At 36.0% G+C, this 22,351-nt stretch overlaps 1 protein-coding gene across 6 annotated transcripts in view; it reads left to right on the forward strand.

The window, feature by feature from the left end:
* The window catches only part of LOC124164389 (glutamate-gated chloride channel), a 119,780-nt gene that overhangs the window by 37,204 nt on the left and 60,225 nt on the right, over positions 1–22,351 (forward strand). For 3 of the 6 annotated variants that reach the window (XM_046541708.1, XM_046541712.1, XM_046541714.1), the window contains exon 3: positions 13,729–13,799. The exons of 1 other annotated variant lie outside the window; for it this stretch is intronic. In XM_046541708.1, coding sequence (XP_046397664.1) covers positions 13,729–13,799 — 71 coding nt within the window. Of the gene's footprint in view, positions 1–2,512; positions 2,581–13,728; positions 13,800–22,351 lie in introns of all 6 variants that reach the window. 2 more of the 6 variants (XM_046541710.1, XM_046541713.1) reach the window with 1 other exon arrangement.

Genomic DNA, 22,351 nt, shown 5'->3' on the forward strand with positions numbered 1-22,351 from the left:
TTAAGCCACAATATATATTCCAAGTACCTATGTAGTCAATATTATCCACAGTTAATATTTTTATGACTTATATTAATATAGTAATCTATTTGCTCATTATCGTAGGCTTCTAAGTTTAAACGTTTTCATTGAAGGATTTAAAATATTTTTACTCAAAAAATTATGTTTAAGTTATATTTCATGAATAGATAGGAAACGTTTTTTTAAGGCAAATTAAAAATACGCATACATGGTATTCGAAAATTATTCTGTTCATATGGAGTTGTTACGAAAGCTCTGATAGCAGTTTCCCTGAAACTATTACCCAATGAGATGCGATTTATGTGCGCACGATTTTACTAATCATTGATATAAGCTGAAACAAGTAGAATTGTACTACTGTATTTGCTAATAATAGCGCGCTTCAACCAAAATTTTGGCAGAGGTGGCAGTCAACCTCTTTATCAATGCAATGCTTATATGTTATTCTTTGATAGACAATATTAACGATCTGTGTTCATTTAGCTTGTCTGAATTTCTAAATGAAGTGGCATTTTAGTGCGTTTGTTAGTATAGTATCGGTGGTGTTTATTTAATGAAGTGGTTCATCGCTGCTGATTCAGCATTAGGATTTTCAAATACAGAATTTTTAAGCTTCACAATGCCAACATTTGTTTGTCTTACATGACTCAAAATTTTCAAGCTTTGCATGCATACTGCTGAAAGCGAGTGCTAGCTCATATTCAGAGCCTATTGTACGTTTTAAATTGCCATAGAAATGATTTATGCATACGGGAGTGTATTTATATTGTTTATTGCCAATTAATCCCTTTTTTATGTACAGACTATTAGCTCAATGTTAATCGGATGCCATCATACATACTTACATGATTCAGACATTAGGCTAAGATTAACGAGACGATTAAGCTTTATAACAATAATATAGCTAATTGTCGAAATATATAATATATCATACAGGATATTTAATGGTATTTCGGAAAATTCATTTGCTCTAGTTCCATTTTAGGTACTCATGGTTGGGAAAAAAATTTGACCTGGATTTTTTCTTCCTAAAGACGAATAAAATATAAAGTAATGTGTTGCGAAAATGAAAATTTCTCTTTATTCTTATCACTCAGATTTAGAATCAACATAATTCTATCACTATTACCGTAATGGAATTTTATTCAAGACTTCACACCAACCTATTGTTTCAACATTTACCCACACTTTTGAAAGCATCATTTTTAACATATTATGTGTTTTACATATTCCTCTCTTTTTCTGATGTTATTCTTATTATTAAAAGAGGGTTATGATAAAAAATCAGAAGTATTATAGAGTCATGGCATTGTAAAAAGTTGTGTCCATTATTATAGGCATCGTCAGGATATTATTGCTGATAAAATCACCTTTAATGTGTTACACAAGTCTTTTGCAAACCAAAGTCATTAAATATCATTTGGCTGGTGTAAGTGAATAACATCCGGAGTATTTTAATTGTGAAATTGCTGTTAGTTTTATTTGGTTTTCGTAATGTAATGGTATAAGGTCTTCTACGTCGTTAATAATTTAGTGAGTGGATTATGGAATAAAATTTAGGATACTGGAATTTTCTTTCTGTGACTGTAATTTCGTCGATTGGTGTGTAATGCTGTGTACATCATGTAAAAGCCTTCCAAGTCTTTTATACGGTGTTCGCAGCATCTTGTTTCCAGACACACTTGATGCATAAGCAAAAGATGGTAAATTACTTCGGTGTATTTAAATGTATTTTGATATATTAAATAGAAAGTATGTGGCTAGTAATATGTATAATGGCAGTTAAGGTGTTAAAAGAAAGAACCATTAAATTTCCATAAATATTCTGACCTAAGTTTTACTCTCGTTGCTAAACAATCACTCATGCTATGGATTAACAATCAGTTATCAATACATCTAGTTTTCATAGTTAGTTATTTTTTAGTGGTAATAATAATGGAGAAGAATGAAAAGTAGAAAGAATAATTACTAACTATCAGTAAATAATATTCCATGAGTAACAGTCGTGTGCTCTGCACGCCGGCACTTTTCAGTAACTGAATAATGATTTCAAGAAAATAGATGATTTTTTTATGAAAAGATGTTAATTCTTTCATTATTTACTGTTGTTGGTTGTTGCCAGTGCTGTTTGATAGGTCTGCGCTGGTCATTTTCTTTTCTTTCAAAAGTCCAAATTCGTAACTGAAAATTCTCCTTCTCTTCGCGCCCAACCTATCGAATTTCTCTTCTGTCTTCTTCTCTATCCCTACTGCTCATCTGCTCTATCCGTCTGTTCCCTCTCTACTGTCTCCACATCTCGCTCTATCTATCTTCTCTATCGTCAAAACCTACTCTCTCTATCTTTCCGTCTCTCCCTCTCTGTCTGTCTCTATCTAAAATGATCATTCTCTCTCCCCTCTTTTCTCTCTAACCCTTCTTCTTTCAAATTTCGAAACACGAACCTTCGGGTTTTTCTCCTCATTAACCGTGTAATTCTTTTTCCACACACCAGATGGCCCCGCAATCGTGCACGTCAACATATTTGTCAGAAGTATCTCAAAAATTGATGACGTCACGATGGTAAGTTTCCATTCACCCTCCCCTTGACCATGAACGGAGGGTCGCGTGCTGGAATTATATATATATTATATCTTTATATATATATTTATATATTTGTCTTTTCTTTTCTCTTCAAGTGATAAGTGTTTTTACACCCCTTTAGTTGATGTTTTATAAGAGCATTTCTATTTTGTGCTCAAAGTTTCAGTTTTCCTTTGGAAAAAAATTTAAGAATCGTTGTCGAAAAGATGTTCTTTGTCGACATCTTTTTTTCTTTTTTTTTTGTTCTGTAGCAGTGACACTTGACTAGTCAATCACTGCTTCAATAGCCACCAGCTTGACACCCATCCACGAATTAGACTTAAAAGAGAGAGGCTAGTGGGAAGGTCTAATAATCCCGTATCCCTTACCCTTTCCTAAACCCCTTGAGAACCCACCTTCACCGTATTGTTTACCAAACCCTTTTTGAAGCGCGTCACATCCTGCCGCTGTCATCGATATCCCAGCCCTGTGTACCTCCGTCTTATCTCTACCCTCTATCTCTCATTCTCTGTCTCACTTCTTTGCAACTTGCGGCTTGATCAATCTATCCCTCTCCCTCTACCAAACACTTGCGAAGATTCTCCTCTCACCTTAAATCTTTTCCAGCATCAATAACCACCCCGTTACTCATTCCAATCCCTCTTCAAGCCTTCTTCTGCTCTTCATCTCGCTCATGATCATTCCATAACGAATTGCCACGCCCATCTCGGAGTAATAGTTCCCGCGGACGCCGCCGCGAGTCGCTGCTCTCCGCATGCCGTCACGACGAGGGTCTAGGTCGTCGCTAGGAGGTTTATTGGTCGTCTGCATATTTCTTTATCATTTAGAGTGTTTAAAAATATCAATTACGAAGAAGACTAAAGATGGCTGTTTAAAAAAATGAGAAAAAGATCCTTTTAAACGATTGAATCGTCCGTGCGATTCGAAAGCTATGGGTTGTTACGTGAGATTTAACGTTGAGGATCCGGGCGACTGGTCCATTTTTCCTTGCCAGTGATATATACTATCGGATCATATTATGGTTTTTCTTCAGAGCAATTTCAGTGAAATTGTATGAATTCCTCCATGGATTTATCTTCAATTCTCTCGTCAATACTAGTGCTCGAGTATGTCATAAAATATATTTGGTATTCTATCCACGATTAGTATTCCTGGAAATGAGTTAGAAATCCGGTTTGCTTAAAATATCGCAATGCAGCCTGTAGTTTTCCAGGATTTTTGTGAGAAAGGAGTTTATAAATCGTTCTTTTAATGTTAGTTTCTTCATTTACAAGCAACTAAATTTTGTGGCAGAATATAATCATATCTAAGTTGTAATAATTATGAGTAGACTTGAAAATTATAGGAATGGTTGAATAAAATGTGGGGTTTTACCTAAGGAAACAATACGATATAAGGTGCTTAGGATACGATAGAAGTTATTATGGAGCAATATTCAGGTGTAACAACGCAGTCCATATTCAAGAAGAAAGATAATAAGTCCAAAATCAAGCAAAGGACAGTTTGGGCACCATGCATCACCAGTTTTGGGACATTAACTATTGGCTTACTACATCCGTATTAGCTTAATCAAACATACACTGCGTCAATCATTGTAGGCATTTTAACGACGGAAAGTGGTGGTAATTCTTTAAGCTCGTTCGGTTTATCTTGCTATCTGGCCGTTTTCTCCAAATACCCTAAACTTACGTTTACTTTAGATAAGGGAATAAAATATTTTTTTTATAATGGTTGAGAAACCTATTGAGAAAGTGTAGGAAAACTCTGTTTACAAATTTATCTTGAGTACGTTGCAGCTGCTGTAGAGTTCCAAATATAAGAAAAGATACTACCTTATTTAGATTTGCAGCCATATAAAATTACTCATGAATAAGTGTCCGCCTTTTTAGCTGTCGAATATATAACACTATTAATTTCAAATCATCAAAAATATCTTTGAATGCAGTTCTTCCCGCCACCACTGCCACGATCATTGTAAGCTAACCTACACACCAGGCCACCATACTAAAGAACTTCCGCAGCATATGAATAAAATATAAAGCTAGAGAACCTGGAAATAGTGGAAATGGAAGTGGAAAAGCTAGAAAAGGTGGAAATGGAATTGTTAAGAAGAGAGGGAGGAAAGACCTTATACAGAAGACGGGACAGCCTAGTGGGCCACATTTTGAGTCACGATGGCCTGATGATAAAAAGGTTTGCGGACAGGAGAGAGAAATGGAGAGCTGCGTCCAACCATCTTAGGGTTGTTGACTAATGATGATGATGAATAAAATTTGGTCTTATTTTTAAATACAAGGCACCGAAAAATTACCGTAACGGCTTAATGTTAGAGCAATACGTTTCGTCCATTTGGGGTGAAAATGGGTAGCGAAAAATGGGCATTTTGGTGATGATAATATTTTCATCCGAGCGCTCTGAGCACTATCCCTCTCTCTCTTTCTTTTCCTTTTCTCCATCTATCATCCCCTCCCTCTCTCTCTCTCTTTATCTCTCTATGTTTCCTTCTCTTTGCCGTCTTCCTCTATCGTCATTTCTGACCATGTTCTTATGAGTCCTGACCTTGTCCTGATTGAGATCCCCACTACCGCTCTTTCGCTTCTGTCTAACTATCTGTCTCTCTGTCTGTTCATTTGTCACTCTCTCTCTCTCTCTATTGCCTATCTCTCTGTGTCTCTGTGTCTGTGTGCGTCTTATCCTTTGAATGCCTGTCCTCTTCATCTTTTTTATGTTAGCGAGTACAAAGGGAAACAATCTCGAGTCGACACAGTCATTCACACATTTGGCAGTCCAAAATAAAAGCAAAAGAGAACAAGTTTATGTTAGTTTATGAACAAGTTTAAATCAATGATTCAATTCCTTGAAACACGAGTATCGTTTAAAAATTTCTCTTCGGCATCGATAAAATAATATTGTTTGTTTTGATTTCTGCATGTGCAGCAAACTATGGGGAAGTTATAGATGAAATATTTTCGATTCTTTGATAGAAATCCACGCAATATGCCAGTGATCGATTTTGAATTGGTCTAATTTTGAGCATAGAGATACAGTTTATTCAACACAATTTTTTACGTAATATTTTTGTCGCAGGAATGTTGATCATTTATTTTTTCTGTAATAATTAAGTCCTATTTGGTGCATAAGCCTATCTTAAAGTCAATTCAGTGGAAAGAACCCTGAATAGAAACTTTGGCGGTCTCCTTCGACAGATAGTTGGGTATTTCGAAAGCGTGACATCGCTGTTATGCATTTAAAAAAAAGGAGACTTGATTTTATACAGAGTTTTCCTTTTTGATCCAACCGTTGGATTATTGTTCTCTTAGTTTTTTATAACTAAACAATGAGTCTCAAATACTTAACATGCCGCAAAAGCTAAATACTTCTTCATTTATTGTATTCACATTCCATTTTAGTTTCAAATATTGTAAATTTTGCGGGAAGTTCTCCAATTTTTTTGATGTTATATCGCCTGTCTGTGTGAAATGTATGTTTCAATAGTAGTAATTTCAATGATAGTTATGCATTCTTAACTGTGGAATGAAAGTAATGATAGTTTCATTTCTCGTGCGTTGTTTGCTATATCTTGGATGAGAAATCCATTTTCTACTCCCTCCCAACAGCCAGTCTGCAAATTTTTATGCTGTTTTAAACCGTGAATATTTTATTAGGAGTTCGTTTTTAAACTCTATTCCTATTGGGAGTCTATCATTCTCCTATTAGCCCGGTCAAATTAGCCCAAAAAAAGGGGGTACCCTTGCATAAATTGCCAACAAGCTAAAAATTTCCAGGAACGTTAGGAATACCACTTTAATGAAATCCTGAAAAGTCCCCATCGATCCCGTGTGTGCAAAATTTTTTATTCAAGGTCAAAGGTCACAAAAATGGTTTTTTTGGATTTTTTTGGCCAAACGGTTAGTTTTACGATAAAAATTGATCAGTTCAAAATTGTAGAGCAGTTAATTTTCTACAAAATTGTCTTAATACTTTTTTCTCTAGGATTTATCATTTCTGAGATAGAGCCATTCGAAATAACCCGTAACTGTATTCTCGGTAATATGCAAACTATATTATTGCGCTCTCTGAACATTATTGGACACGTAACACATGTGTTGCTCGAATGGCTCTATCTCAGAAATGATAACTCTTAGAGAAAAAAGTATAGTCACAATTTTGTAGAAAATTAACTGCTCTACAATTTTAAACTGACCAATTTATATCGTAAAACTAACCTTTTGGCCGAAAAATCCAAAATACCCATTTTTGTGACCTTTGACCTTGAATAAAAATTTTTGCACACACTGGATCGATGGGGACTTTTCAGGATTTCATTAGAGTGGTATTCCTAACGTTCCTGGAAATTTTCAGCTTGTTAGCTATTTATGCAAGGGTCAATGTCTATTTTGACCGGGTTATGTTCTTTTTCTAGCAGAATACAACTATCGAATTCTGCTTGGCAAGAGATACAAATCACCACTTGTTTGTAACATGGGTTTTGTGATACAGTTTTCTATGAATCCTTATATACACAATCAGTCCATTTTCAGGTCAGGTAATTGTTATTATTCACCTACTCTATTTTTTGACAAAATGTGTTATCATATGTACTTTAATGAGGAAGTTAGGTTTGGAAATAGACTCATTCTAATCGCTCCCCATTAATAGTTTCTTTTATGGCTAAGGTGTGGTGAGGTTGTGAGATTCAGGCAACTGTGCAAAAAGGCAACTTTTTTTCCATAGGTTAGTACTTTGGTCGTAAAATTTAGGGCTTTATCTCTTACTATTAAAATCTATGTATGAAACGATTCTTCTGGTGGAATATATTTTATTTACATTGCCTATTCTTAAAAATGCAGTAGTATGCCATCATCAGCATTGCCACACAACACACTAATATGATTGACTTAATATAGGTCGGTCGTGGTGAAAAAGTAGACAGATTAGATGTAAGTCATAGGAGTATTGGAGACTCTGAATTATCTTGCGCTGAAGCAGAGGCGAATACATGAATTCCTGCCGCTGAAATACTCTATGGTTCAAGTGAAAGTTTTGTCTTTAAAGGATATAAGTTAAGAAAAATCAAAAATCACTTTTTTATTTGAATTAAATCTCATAAAATTGCCTCTAATCAATCCATAAAATTGCGAGCCATAATAAAAAAATTGTAAAATTTAAATATTACGATAAAATTGCTCCCACCTTCTTGTTGCTGATGAGATGTAAAAAAATGTTGTCCCTTAAATGTATGTAAAATAACGAAAAAAATAAAATCGACTGCAATGATCAAGCTGTCTACCCTCAAGTGGAAACTTGGTCGTGTAGTCATGAAGATTTCACGTAGAGTTTGTATCGCCTACGCTTCCCCGTTTCTCGCCATCGCCTTCTACTCTTCTCCGTTTCTTCTTCCTCTCTCGCTCTCCGCCCAAAATCTTTTCACATCTCTCCGAAGTCACTTGTCCGAGTGTCTCAGTTCCTCACATTCCCCTCCTCTCCTCCAGATGCACCGTCGTGCAATCCATCGATGACTCAGCTTCACTTTTCTCTGCAGTTGCAATCAGTAGAAAAAAATGACACTTTTCTGCAATCTGCTCACTCTTATTATTGCTATTACTATTTTCTATCTATTTTTCTATTTCGCTCTTATCTATTTTGCCACGGATCCACCACAGAGAACACCCACCGCCGCCTCCTATTGGCAAATATGTTAAGCACCGTACCCTCTGCCTTCCCTGTCGCTAATTTCTCAATTCCGCACGTTCTCTCGAGTAAGGTCTGTTCCATTCAAAGTTGGCCAGTGGTTCGATCGCCGTCTTCTTTTGTTTAAATAAAATTATATCGCTTCCCCCTCAGAGGAAGATCCCTTTTCTTGTCTAATTGGTGTATCATATCCTAGTGAATCAAATGGCCGCGTAAAGGCTGTGGTGATAGAGATGAGGCTCCATGTGAGCAGTGTCAAGACTGCCATTATGAAAACCTTATATTCTCATATTCAACTTTTACTTGGCAACTTCGTGCTTACTCTTGAGGAAAAAGCATTGCTCAAATGGTGATGATAAAGTAATTCAAAGAGTATTTTCGTGTAAATTATATGTATGACTGAGAGTCACAATAAATTTGGTGTTACTGCCGAATTCAGTAGTCCAAGGCTTTATAATTTTCGTAGAACATTCAACGTATTTCCAATCCTTAATTAAAATAAATTACTTACTTAAGTGCTTCAATGGAAGAAATGAAATTTCTCCAAAGCGCACATCTATTTTACAGCTTTTGTTGCAAGTTCTTGGCTTTAGTTGTAGAATATTATCATGTACCAATTATTCTAACACCTATATGTCATGCGAGAGTGAAAAATCGAATTTCATATAATTTTTCGTTCATTTTTTATGATGAAATACTAAAAAAATCCTTGGATTTTTATTTTTGGACTGTTATTCAGATATTTCCTGGGTTTTGTTTTCTTTAAATCTGCGCATCATATTTTGCTGAGACATTTGTTCTCTGCTGGTCGTTATAAATACTATCATCATCATTAGGTATTTGCGGCTTTCTCTAGTGAAAAGGGAACTCCGTGAAAATGCTCAATGATTATCGAGTTCTGTAGATCTAAAAGCTATATGGCTGCTTAAAAGAGATATTATTTTCCAATTACGATTCACGTGTTGAAAAATTTGACCACATTAAATTTAGTTTTTTGATAATCCTCTCCCGGTGCCAACTAAAAGTAAGTTTCTTTGCACATAATTTCAATTCTAATCCCGCATTCCGTTTCCGGAGAAGCTTGGAATGCGAGCAAAAGCTTGTAGATAGCAAAGCAGTGGATTTGGAATGATGCATGATTTAGGTTGACACGCTTACATCGTGAAGTATTATAACCAGACAAGTCTTCTCCGATTGTTAAAACTAAAATACATCCACGACTATATGAATCGGTTTGTCCACGTACATGTATATCGATAGATTGGTTTTCTTTCTCACCAGAGGACCACACAACCACTTTGATGGAACCGGCTGCTCCATTCGTACGTGCGCATTTATCCGTGTCATTTCATATAAAATATCACCAGTGTATTTTTTCTCGCTCTTTGAATTAAGTTCGACCGCTAAATTTAAACGGCGGTGAGCGTCATTGGCGTAGTTAAAATTACTTAAATGCCTTGGCAACTAAAAAGAAGCTCACTATCATTAAAAATTAAATCTAAAAAAAACAACAAGCTTAAACTTTTCTTTGTAAAAATTCTTTTTTTAAATTCTATAGAATGGACTGTGAACATTTGATCTCTCCTCCTCCCCAGTTAGTACTGCTGCATAATAGTCGATATGCATTTTAGGTGCTAAAGTGGGTTACCGTCATAGTTGTCTTAGTAAGTTTTTTAAAAACGGCAATAGTGCTCTCTGCTCCATTTTTTACATTCTTTCGTCTTTCCATTTTTTAAAGCATGTGCAAGAAAAAGTGTGTAATAAATTGCATCGTGCTAAATTGTCATGTATTTTATGGGTATAATACTATATGCATTTCAGGTTTATATCTCTACATACCTTTATATTATTCATAATCTCTTTAAATCTTCAGTATATTGAAGAGGATTTTTCTCGAATGTGTTAACTTTTTGCGTGGCTGATACAGAAGACATCGTTTTTCCTATCACAACATTGTCGCAGGCTCGTTGATGAGATTGTTAGCCGTGGGATTGCATCCCTCTGTTCAACCAGCGATGAACTCGAAGTCTAGAAGCGATCCCGTTTACATTATCCCGCAAGAAACATGAATTATCAGGACATTATTTATGCGCTGCTATTGCCTCCTAAGATGGATACTCGTTACCTTCACTTCAACGGTTACACCTCTCAAAATCTGGCCCAGGATTGTTTTATGGTTCTTAAACCCTGATCATCTGTCAATATGTGAGGGCTAGTAAAATTATGGAAAATTTAAAAGATTTGTAATGACTTTGTTTTATTAGCAATTTCTTCGTAAGCCACCTTGTGTAGGATTGATAGTTGGTTTTAACATTATCCCATCCGGTTCTAAACATCTTTGCTAGCCAGAGCTTATTTATTATTTATGCTCTAGGAGAGAAAGCTTTCTATTAAGTGACTCTGTGAAAAACTGTCAAGAATATATTAAGGTAGCTTAAGCAATGTATTCTAGTCAGTATGGAGGTAGTCATGGCCTAAGAGACTATCTCTTCCAATATTTTTAAAACCTTTTGCCCACCTGAAAGTCGCAACTAAATGTTTTAGCATGTAAAACTTTAAAATTTGAATAAAATAGCGCTTATTTTGATTCTATTGTTTAATTTACCTCAGTAGGATTAGGATTTCCAATTTTTTTCAGATATACTTTGACACACTTATCCATTTTCTTTGGTAGTCACATTTTAATTAATTTGCAGTGGTTTGCTAAGCAGTTCTTCGAAAATATAAGCGTCTGGTGGAAATTATTTCATTTTAATGTGCCTTCTCATCAAAAAATACCTCACTTACGAAGGCCCACGATGGAATCCCAAAGGAATTTAGAGGTATTTAATTATATTTAATTTAGAGGTATTTTCAATTGGCTGCTATAATTGATTTCAAGTTTTAAATGATATTGTAGGCGTAATCAAGTTTAAAAGAAGTATATTATTTTCACGGATATCCTAAGTCAGACAAATATCCAGGACTAATACTTGGTTATTTACATCTGTAAATTTCATAGGCGTATCTAGAGGGTAGAGTTTTTAGGGTTGTAAAACTCCCCCTAAGAAAATAATTATGTAACAAGTTTCAAAAACTGTTATTGAAAATTTGTAATCACTCACGGAAATTTTAGCTTCAGATCGGCAGTAAAGCCTTCAAAGCTGTCAAAACATTCATATTGTTCTAAATTCCCAGATACCCCTTTCACTTGGGGTATATTCAATTCCCCGGGGGTGTCCACTTTCTTCAGACGCATATTAGTGCATCATAATTTTCTCATTTATTGTGGCTTTCTTAAACTACTTCTTGCCGAATTCTATGTTTACTATTAGCTTCAAAATCCTTCTTAGCAGCTAGTATAGCGTTGTATATCAGCTTTTAAAAAAGCTTCTGATGTTTAAATCTGATGAAAGTATGTCACAAAATGCATTGGGAGAGGTATATTATATTTAAGAAGTGTTCTATATTAAATTTTTTGTTGTATCTACGCATAACTATTTTACATATCCTAAGTTACTAGCTTAGTGAAATTTTCAATGTCTGTCCAATCCTGGGTCAGATTGTGTGGTGGTAACCTAACATTACATACTCCTTAGTCTTATGGTACCTATCTTGTTTCTCACTTACTACGTCTCTCCCGGTTCTACTGTAGTGTTTCCTGCAATTTTCCATACGTAATCCTCGCTCATACCTTTCACCTGCTCCCTCATTACTCCCATGAAATTTCCCAGCAAGGCTTGCCCGACAATTTCTTAAGGTTCAATCCGCCTCAATAACCTCAGTGAAAATGATTCATCCACCAGTCATTGATATGTGATGTCCCTCGGCCCCTCCCCATTTGTCCTCTCTCGTCAAGTTTTTTTCCCCCGAAATTAAAAAAATAAATAAGAAATAGGTTTCCTCAGCTATTAGCCCTCGTCCCTATCACCTATATTTTCAAATATGTGTCACCTATCATCTCTATCTATCTTTCTCTGACACTTTTACATTCTTTTCTCCAAAAACTTCCCTCTCTCGGCTACAAACCTCCTTTAATAAAGTTCTTCTCAGCAATTTTCTCTCTATGCTCTACCTGGTTCTTACCGATGAAGCTTCTTTTGAATTTTTATTTGAAAATGATTTTTTTAGAGTAGACGTTTTATTGACCGTAGATCTTAGATGGAGGCTATTCACACACGCAAATTTTACACTGGACACGTTGGATTTTTTTTTCGACTGCGATCAAGCATCTTCCCTTTTAGTGTCTATTCGTTCACAACACCTGACATTTTTTTTTTATTTGTTGTAAAATTTTTTGTCGCGTCACAAAATGTTGGGGAAGATTATACGCACGGCTTTTCGTAATTTTTTTTGAAAAATTTCCTTGATGCAATTCTAAAAACTACATTTTTTAACCACTCATAAATTAAAACTTCTTCTAATGGCTCATTTTTTTTGTCTAAGGCCATTGAATAACCATGCCATCGTATAAATTTTGTTTACACCTTCGATGCTAAACTATGAAACCATAAATAATGCTGCCATGATACAAATTCTATCATTTGAGCCAATTAATTTTTGGTAGAACCGGTATTCAAAAATGTAATTATGTGTGTGTCAATACTCACTTCGTCATTTGAGCTTGATTGCTCCTGCATCGAGGTTTTCACACTGTCTCTATTAATCGGTTGCATAATTCTTCCTTGATGTAACCATTCAAGAAGAATTCTCAGCATTTTCCTGTGTGTGTATCTTGCATATTTGCGCGCGATATTAAGGCTTAAAAAATTGATATTATAAATAAAACTGATATATTATGTTGTTAATATAACAATTATTTAATATAATAAGCGCTTGTAATATAAAATATTTAATTATTGTCCAGATTTCAATAAGGCAGGTTTATTTTACCTGATATTGTACTTCGGTATTTTGGTAAAAAAAACGGAAGCGATCACAATTATTGAAGTAAATATAAATTTATGACGTTGTAATAGCACGTGACGTGTGACCATTCCAGATTAAAGTGCCATTCCAAAGTTATCACTATTGACAGTCAGTTCACATATCACTTACTTGAGTGCCTCAATAGACATCTTAGTCATCCCTCCTCTCTTTGTAGTATTCTTTAGATATGGCTGATACTAAAATTGATTTGCCCGTTATTCTGACATATTTTTAGCTATCTCTTCTCATAGTGAGCCCATATTTTTCACGCGCTGTTACGACGTCAAGATGTCTATCATCATGATAGCCATAAAAAAGTTATCCACTGCATGCTCCCGCCCCCCTAAAACAGTTTAAAATTGTGTATCTTAATTAATAAAAGAAAAAAAAGATGAAGAAGAGGAAATGAGAGAAAAGAACCTTTTAAAATAATGCTTGTGTTGCTATGTTCTTCCCCCCCTCCACTACGATTGGCCCATTACCACCATCCAATGAATGCCTCCATACCACCTCATTTACTACCTTCAGAGGACGCCCCCACGCTTGTTAACGTCAACGTATTCCTACGATCAATCAGCAAAATAGACGATTATAAAATGGTGAGTCTTGTTGAGGGTGGAGAGAGTGCGAGTTGCAATTGTTCGTCTTAAGTGTTTCGTGACGCCACCGCAGCGCACGGGAGTGGCGCGCATGGCGTTTATTCGTTTTATAAAAGACACGTCTACCGTGACGTCACTAACACATTGTATATAGATACATGGGCGTGCTTTGTCTATTATATTATTATTATTATCATATTAACTGTGTGTCTGTGTATTGTTTTTTGTTTTTTTTGTATATTTATAAAAAGTACGTTTATCGTATACTAACTATTTATTGATATATAGTATTGTTTTAAATTAAACAGTATGGCTATTTAAAAAAAAGTTAACCTCGTTTTCTGTATGTTTTGTATTTGCGGCTGCGTTCCGCCCGGAAGATATTATATATATATATATATATATTTGTTGATTGCTATAAAGTTGATTTGGGAAAATTAACTTGTTATGGAAAGAATGCTGATTAATCGTGTTTGATTGGTGACGCTCTGGGTTATATTGGATATTGCTGTTGTTCATTTTATTTTCGGTGTGAAACTTACTCTATTGACACTTAACCAACCCCCGCTCTGCCCAATTGCTTCTATCCCAAAACATCTCTCGGCTCAATCAAAACATTCTCTCTATTCGCTTACTACCAACATCGAATTCGTCGACCATCCTTTATACGATTAGAACCACGCATTTTTCTTAAATCTTATTTAATCTTTCTAATAATTTGCAGTAATAAATCTTTCACATTTTTATTTGGAATTTATTGTGTATCTCGGTGTCCTTGGTAACGCCTCAGCCCTTTCAATACTTCAAGTCTGCCATTTTTTGTGAATGAGTGAGGAGTATCGCCCTGTAAAATTTGTAGTGCCACGATTCCAAGAAGAGCACCGCCGGCCTTGCGTTGTAAAATTCTGCTCATCGATTTGGGTTAAGAGTTTTACGTATTTTTCCTCAGAAAATGCGCTGTGTCGTTTTCTTTTTTTCTACTTGAGGTCGCAGCATTATAACCAATGTCTTGCAGTGTAAATGAATTGATGTTGAGGCAATCTGCTTATTGGGTTCAAGTGGATTTTGTGTATCAAAATTGATTTCGCCAATGTAAATGGAAATGTTTCATTCCAAAACCAATTATACGGAGCCGTTTCAGGCTTCATCTGGTAGAATTCAAGCATATTTGTCAATGAAGACTTACTCGCATTTTTCCTCAAAAAATATTTAATTTTACTTCACGAATTGTTTCAATGCATTTTGGGTTGTTTGAGGTCTTCTATCAATCAGCTGAAGATAGTTCAAAATGTCTTGAAGCAGGCTGTGAAGTGAATATTAAGTTATTTCGGAAAACTGACGGTAAATTTTAACTTACTAATCCAAAACCGGTTTTACGGCTTACTTGATCAATCCTCAACGGGTTCAGAATCCATTTTGAGGGCGTAGGTTCTAAATTGCGCGATACGAAGGATATACTTTTCATGTAGATTATTGAAAAAAAAACAGAATTCCATCATTGGCTCTATCCATCGAGGTAAATTTGAAAAAAAAAATGGGTGCGCAGATTCTGGAATATTCAATTCATAAATTTTTTAGTGAACACTATTAAAGCTATTTGACCATTCGCAGTGATATTATAATGAATATTAACGTGGTTTGATATCTTTATTATCAGCATTGTTATGCTTTCACCACTAATGGTAGTGGTACGGTGAAGTTCCTAAATTTTATTTTTACCATGATTCTTAAGGTGTAGAAAGCATTATAGATATCCGTATATTAAAGAAGACAATATTGTGTTGCGGCAATAATCTACATGTTTCCTTATTCAAAAAGCAACTCATCTCGGGCCTGTCACCGTTGAAGGTCATCTATTACAACCGCTTAAGATTTTGTCGGAGATTTTTTTCCTCTTTTAATTGAATTTCTGCGTTGTGCGAATCCAGCAATTTGTTGTAATCGGCAAATATATTTTTCAACTCTACCGTTTTTGAACTCATCAGGCCTTACGCTGAGGTTCATAAATTTTATTTTTATATCTTATTTTTATGTTTTTTATCTTTATTAATTTATCATAAAGATGTATCAGGCACTATGGGTATGAGTTTCCCTTTAAAAATAGCAATAACATATTGTATGCATACTACATATTATGTTTCCTGTACTTTAACAAAAAGACTTTCATAAACTCTTAGCGACATTTCTAAATTTATAGGATTTGGTGGGAATTGTTTCGCTGTCTGTTGTTATTTCTATTATTTGCATATTTTTTATTTTTTTATCTGAGGTGAAATAATCCATTTCAATAGGATTTGCGTGCTTACTGACATTATATAGTTTTCTTAATTTTTACATGGTGTTCGTAATCTATTATTGTGTTTAATGACCAATAGAAATTAATACGCTAAGCCACCTGGCCAAACTCCGAAAATTACATGCTCGGTATTGATTGCGTACTCTTTTTCCGTCAAGTAATGAATGACTATAGTAGTATATAGACATTATAAACCTACCCGAAACTCTTTGTTGACTTATGATGAAAGGTTTAAGAGATGATGGTAAAATAACTATGCCTTCCAATCATTTTTGTAAATATTTATATTAGTTTTTTCTACTATGCTAAAATTAGCATTTTGCAGACTAATTACATTTTTTATTTTCCACACATGTTAATTTATGAACCGCCTTCGTCACTAAAGATGCACCATTATCAGAGAACTAAACGTGATATTTAAAAAAATAATATATCTACGAAGTTTGAACAATATCACTCTGTAATATAAGCTTTTAGGTGAGCAAGTGAAGCCGAAGGCCTGTGGCTGACCGTACTCCATGCTTCGTTGTATAATACCGTCTGCAACGAGAGTGCATTGCTCCCTCACGGTGCAATTTATTACGCAGTCTATTTGGCTCGTAGGTTTCCGACTGGTGCCTCTTGGAGGTCCCGGACAGTTATCACTTCGCTAATCTCGCAATTTGGGTAGAATTAGGCCGCTGCCTGAAATTTCCCGTTATACATAAGAATATGAATTCAACGGATGCGGAAATCGTCTGATTCTTCCAACTCCATTTTCGTGAACGACGGCTGCGCCGCCCCCAAAATAGTCGGTCGTCCTCCGAAGCACACAAAATCAACGCCATCTTTCTTTTTTTTACGTTGAAATCGTGCATTACTGCCCACTAGCTTAGAGCCCATGTAAAATAAGCATGAAACTCGACTTGGCAGGTAACCAAAATGTCTTCCAGCCTAGTACGCGCTTAGAATCCTTTTCGGAATTGAATAGCGTAGGTATGGACCGAGGGAGGCTGACAGACGTTATCGTATCATTCGGCCAAAATAAGGAGTAGAAGAAAAAAATAGAAACACGGTGTGCGCACTCAACGTAAAAATCTCTTGGAATATTCTTTTGAGTCGCTCTGCTGAAAATATATATTCCGATGTTTCATGCATTCCGATGGTTAAAGCAGGAGATTAATGGTTCGCTGATGCTTTTAGAATAATTCATGAGCTCTTACTTATTTACTTTTCTTTTCTTCCCTTTTTTTCGCTTGCTTGCCCGAATTTCATTTCTTCTCTAAAAAGATGCTCGCTGGCTTTACCTTTATGATGATAAAATAAATACCGTTGAATATATGTACATGTATCAAACGAATACCCTGGAGAGCTTTCTCATTTGAGTTCCATTTGGTCGATTAGGCCCCGCCCGCATAATTACTCTCGTCATGCATATTAAATTCCATCCTGAAGATCGTTCCGAATTTTATTTTAAGGTTTTTTTTCGTCTTTTTAGAATCCTTGGGGGCAAAGAATGTAAAAGTTACCACATCACCTTAAAAAACTTAATTTATTATTGATATTATGATGATTTCTCCTTTAAATTTTGTGGCAATCAGATATCTCCTGGAATCATTTGAGAGTGAAGTCTAGTTTTGACCACCGATAATGACGAAATAATCAAAATATTTCACTGCAATACTATAGCAATCAATTTTTAATCAGTTTTTTCTCCTTGCAAGTGATAATTTCTAAGTAACTTGGGATCGCTTACAGCTACGCATAAGCCGGTAATGTGCGTCAAGCATTAATATTTTTACTACCACATTCAAAATAGTCTATATATTTCCACGTTATATTAAATCAATATAATCAATGATTTTACTGAAAAAATTCTTATCGAGCATTTAGCATTTCATGTATTAGGGTTTATTTATAGGCTTATAAATGTTGCTGCTGTCACTTTTTATGCGTAATTTGTATCTCTCTCTTTTGTGTGATCACTTAATTGAGAGAAAAGTGGGAAAATGCAAAGCGCCTAGGTGTATTACGCCTTTGCGAAGATCGCAATTGCGGAACAGGATGCTATGAGGTCATATCTTCATTCAGTCAAGTGTAGGTACAATTTCGGATTCATTCGCTTGTAGAAAACATTTCCGCTTTTATAAACATTTTGTGCTTTTTGCTATCGGAACTTTTTTTCATCTTTAACTGACACATCTCACCAGCATCGGCCCAAAATTATGTTATAAATCGTGATATCTATCCTCATAACCGTGAATTCTCTGGTAAAGCTCGAAGTGGAATTATCACTCTGCTGGATGGGAGTTAAAGCTGCTCAAGTCTAATACCCCCGGATGCTTTGCCAAAGCATGATAATGGTAAGATAAGGCAAACTAATGGATTATTCGTATTATTCTGACACAACCGCAATCCGCTACTCTGACTAAATTTTTTCGCTAATTAACGTGGGCGAACCTGTGTTAATGCTGCGCGTTGTAAGGAAAATTGCAAGAGCCCTTGCATTATTCGCTTTTGTGGAAAAATAATTCTTCTTTCTCTCTGCGAAACAAAGTGTGTAATGTTTTGCATCATTTAGTCGAGTGTAGTATCAGTATGCCCTTCTCGTAGAAATGGTCAAGAAAGGAATTGTCCAAATGTATGTCCTTAGCACGGTAGCAATACTGTAAAATAAACCATTGATTGAAAAGGTAGAAGTGTAGAGTACATTTAAATTACTTGAGAAAATGAATAATTGCCATTCTAATCTACCGAAAAAAAACAATCGTTATTTGTGATCCATATATTTTTATTTCATTACGGGTCATCCTCGCAAAAGAGGACGCAAAACCGTTAAAATCTTCTTCGAGCCCAAGTCAAAGACAGGGAAGTACAATTTTTGTGATACATATCATAATTCGTTTCTTGCGTCCATCACTTTTAAATAAATCCTCGACACAAATAATACGTTGTCCCATTAAGTGAATGGTCTAGAAAACAAGGTATAAATCGCCCGTAAGGAAGTTATAAATGGCCTGCTAATGCCGTGCCAATTTCCCTGTGTATTCATTGCGAGGTTCCTAGCTTTTGCGCAGTTTACTCTTGTTTCCACGTGATTGCGAGGGGAGAACTTGCCAGATGCCTTTCTTCTTGTTCCAAAACGAAGCGAGAACACACCTGGCGGGAACTCGAGATGCGAGTTGCATTGAAGACAGCACTTCTTAGCTCGAATTGCTCCAGATGCGATGTTTTGAAAGAAAAACAATAAACACCTCGATCACTTGCTCAGCTCTTAAAAAGAGAAGAGGTGATTGTTTTTATTTTACATTTGCGTTATATATATTGAATAACCTAATTCATGAATGATTGTCAAGCATTTTGAATTTCCTCTAACGTGCTCATCGTTACACTTTGGCGATTTGTGGTCCAAAGATCCGTAGGCATAATGCGTCTTCTTTTGCGAGGATGGCCCGTAATGAAATAAAAATATATGGATCACAAATAACGATTGCTTTTTTCGGTAGGTTAGAATGATAATTGTTCACTTTTTAAAGTAATTTAAAATTTAAACACTCCTACCTTTTCAATTAAAAGTTGCTTTTACAGTATTGTTACCTTGCGAAGGACATACATTTGGACAATTCCTTTCTTGACAATACTCGCGTTAGATATTTACCTCGTTTTCCATTCAATACTTGAAATATACCCAAACTAATGTCATATTTAGTGAAGGAAATGGGGAATACGATATTCTTAGTTACCTTCGCCAAAAAGTTGGATGATGTTGGGTGTTCAATCGTTATTGATATAAAGATAGATTTTGACGCCGATTATAATCAAACTAACCCGGTTGGGTACCAGAAGAAAATTTTTCCGGTTTATCCCTCGGGGAATTTTGAGGTCTGTCATTATGGTTGCCCGTCATAGATATCCGGCGAGAAAATAATTAAATCAGAGGCGAAGTAATAGCATTCTTTGATAGGTGAACAGAAAAAGCACCGAGGTAAACGGCAACAGCATTTATCAGTATTTCTTTGGTATTAATTTGTCTTCTTTCCTAATTATTACAGCATACCATCCTATAATGAGTGCTGGACGCAGTATTTATTGGTAGTGCTCCCATATAAAGAGAATTCGAACAACGCTGTGTAGCTGCACTGTCTGGGAATAGTATCGTAATCCTTATATTCCTGGAGTATTCCACCCTATCTTTCTCTTCCACCTCATCTACATACTACCCCGAAAACCACCTCTTTAGGCGTGTGGTGTCGGGTGTTAGGACGCCAGGCGTTAACAAAAGAAATTCTCTTACGAAGTTACGCCTAGCATTTATTTATGGTTCTTTATGGATCGGGGGATACACGAATTCCCATACCTATCCGTTCGGCAAAATATCTCCCCTAATTTATTCTTTCTTTCGGACCTGGAAATGGTTCGGAATGGAACCGGAATGGAACCTAGAAATGGTCCATCTAATATAGTGGGAATCTAGTATGACGTTCTCCTTGCCGCTCTGTAAGCTATCTTTTCCCAATTGCTCAAGAAATCTAAGCATAGCGCGCAGTCTTCGAGTCTGTAGCGGCTCCCAGTCTAATTCGTTTAACATCTGTGCAACGCTATCTGTACGCCCGTAAAAGTTTTTGACGAATCGCGCTGTTCGTTTTTTTCCCAAACTTCATCCAAGCTCGACCCTGTCGCAGTAAAAATGTTTTAATTTACACTAAAATTGTGCAAACGAAATGACATGACAAACCAAATTTACGTGGTTACAATGGTGCGAGTGGTTTTTATATTTGATTGGATACTGGTGCAAATGATTATGGATTTTTAAAAGGCACTGGCGCCAAAGCGACCCCGCTCTTGGGGCGTGAGGGGGTTGGCGGGTGACGCAATGGGGGGTGGAGGAGGTTCGGAATGTTAAATGGGCCGACGAAAGGATGGATCGTTCCTTGGGTTGAGATTCTCGAATTGTTGGACGGAAGATTCCAGGGCCCCAGCCAGGGGAGGCACTTAACCGAAGCACTTATCGACGCATTCCTCGCAGGCCTAACGTATTTTTGAAGGATTGTAAAAAATGAATTAAATAAAGTCCATCTGATGGTGCGATAGGAGGACCTCAAGAAGATGCGTAATCAATCAGAGACGAGCAAAGAGAGTGTCAATCAACCTTTTTTCGGCGTTGGAAGAAGAAAAGTAGCAAGATTAATCGGTAAGGAAACATTCCTTTCTCTGTTTCACAAAGATACCTGCTAGTCCACAAAAACTTGAGCGTATTTGTCTCCCTAATAATATTTCCTTGTATTTGCTCTGCGTTATGTTTCCCAATGCATTGCAATGCGTTTTTTTGTGACTAATAACTTTCCGTTCGCGTGCAGATTAGCGGCTGTTCATCAGGAGGCAAGTTTCAACGTGATAAAATCGTGGTTCGAAATATTTACGTCTAAACTCTTTTTTTTCCCTCAGAGAAACTGTCAACGTATAATTGATTACTAACTTATAAACGTAACTGTTGAATAATGCGATCAAACTTATGCTTTTCTTTGCTTCACATAGCGTTTTTATTGTATTCCTCAATCTTTTTAGTAGGATCATCGTTCTCCTTAATGAACTATGGGTAAGATGGGTAATATTTAGGGTAATAAATGCATATAGTCTCCTCAATGGAATCGGCCAAACAGCGATATAACCCATCACGAGGCGAGAAAGAGTCCTTTGTTTCGAATTTTCCATATTTTTTGCATGTGCATCTACATACCGTATCGCAAGCCGCCTGAATAGGAGTGCGACAGGAGATGCCAGCCTTTAGCTTGGTCGATATTGCAAAATAAAATATTTTTAAAAATAAGGTGACCATTATGGGAGATTTGACTCTCTGAGTTCGTCCTTGAATATGTTTAAGTCCTACATTTCCGGAGAGAAAAAAAAAGAATTTCCACTGTGTATAACCATTCGCTTGGCAAATTATCTCTCTTATTATAGCGCTTCTCTGGAAATATCACGTATTTCAAGATTATGTACTCCATGTTGCTCTGAAAGATATCTGTACTTCATTCTCATGCAATCTAAACCCAGCACTTTGTCTCTCATTTTCCAACAGAATTTCATCTTAATTCGCGTGTATTATTTAAAAAAAAGCCTGATTACACGACACATCGAACGATTCATTCGAATACTTACGGTTCTCCGAGTGTGAACATTTTCATTCGGAAACAGAGAACCGCCCCGTGATATTCGGCTTGAGCGCGTAATGTGAACGGTTCATTACCATTCTTCTTGCCTCGAGGAGTTAATGATT

The sequence above is a fragment of the Ischnura elegans genome, chromosome 8 (genome assembly GCF_921293095.1).
Source record: "Ischnura elegans chromosome 8, ioIscEleg1.1, whole genome shotgun sequence".
In the NCBI taxonomy this organism is placed as follows: domain Eukaryota; kingdom Metazoa; phylum Arthropoda; class Insecta; order Odonata; family Coenagrionidae; genus Ischnura; species Ischnura elegans.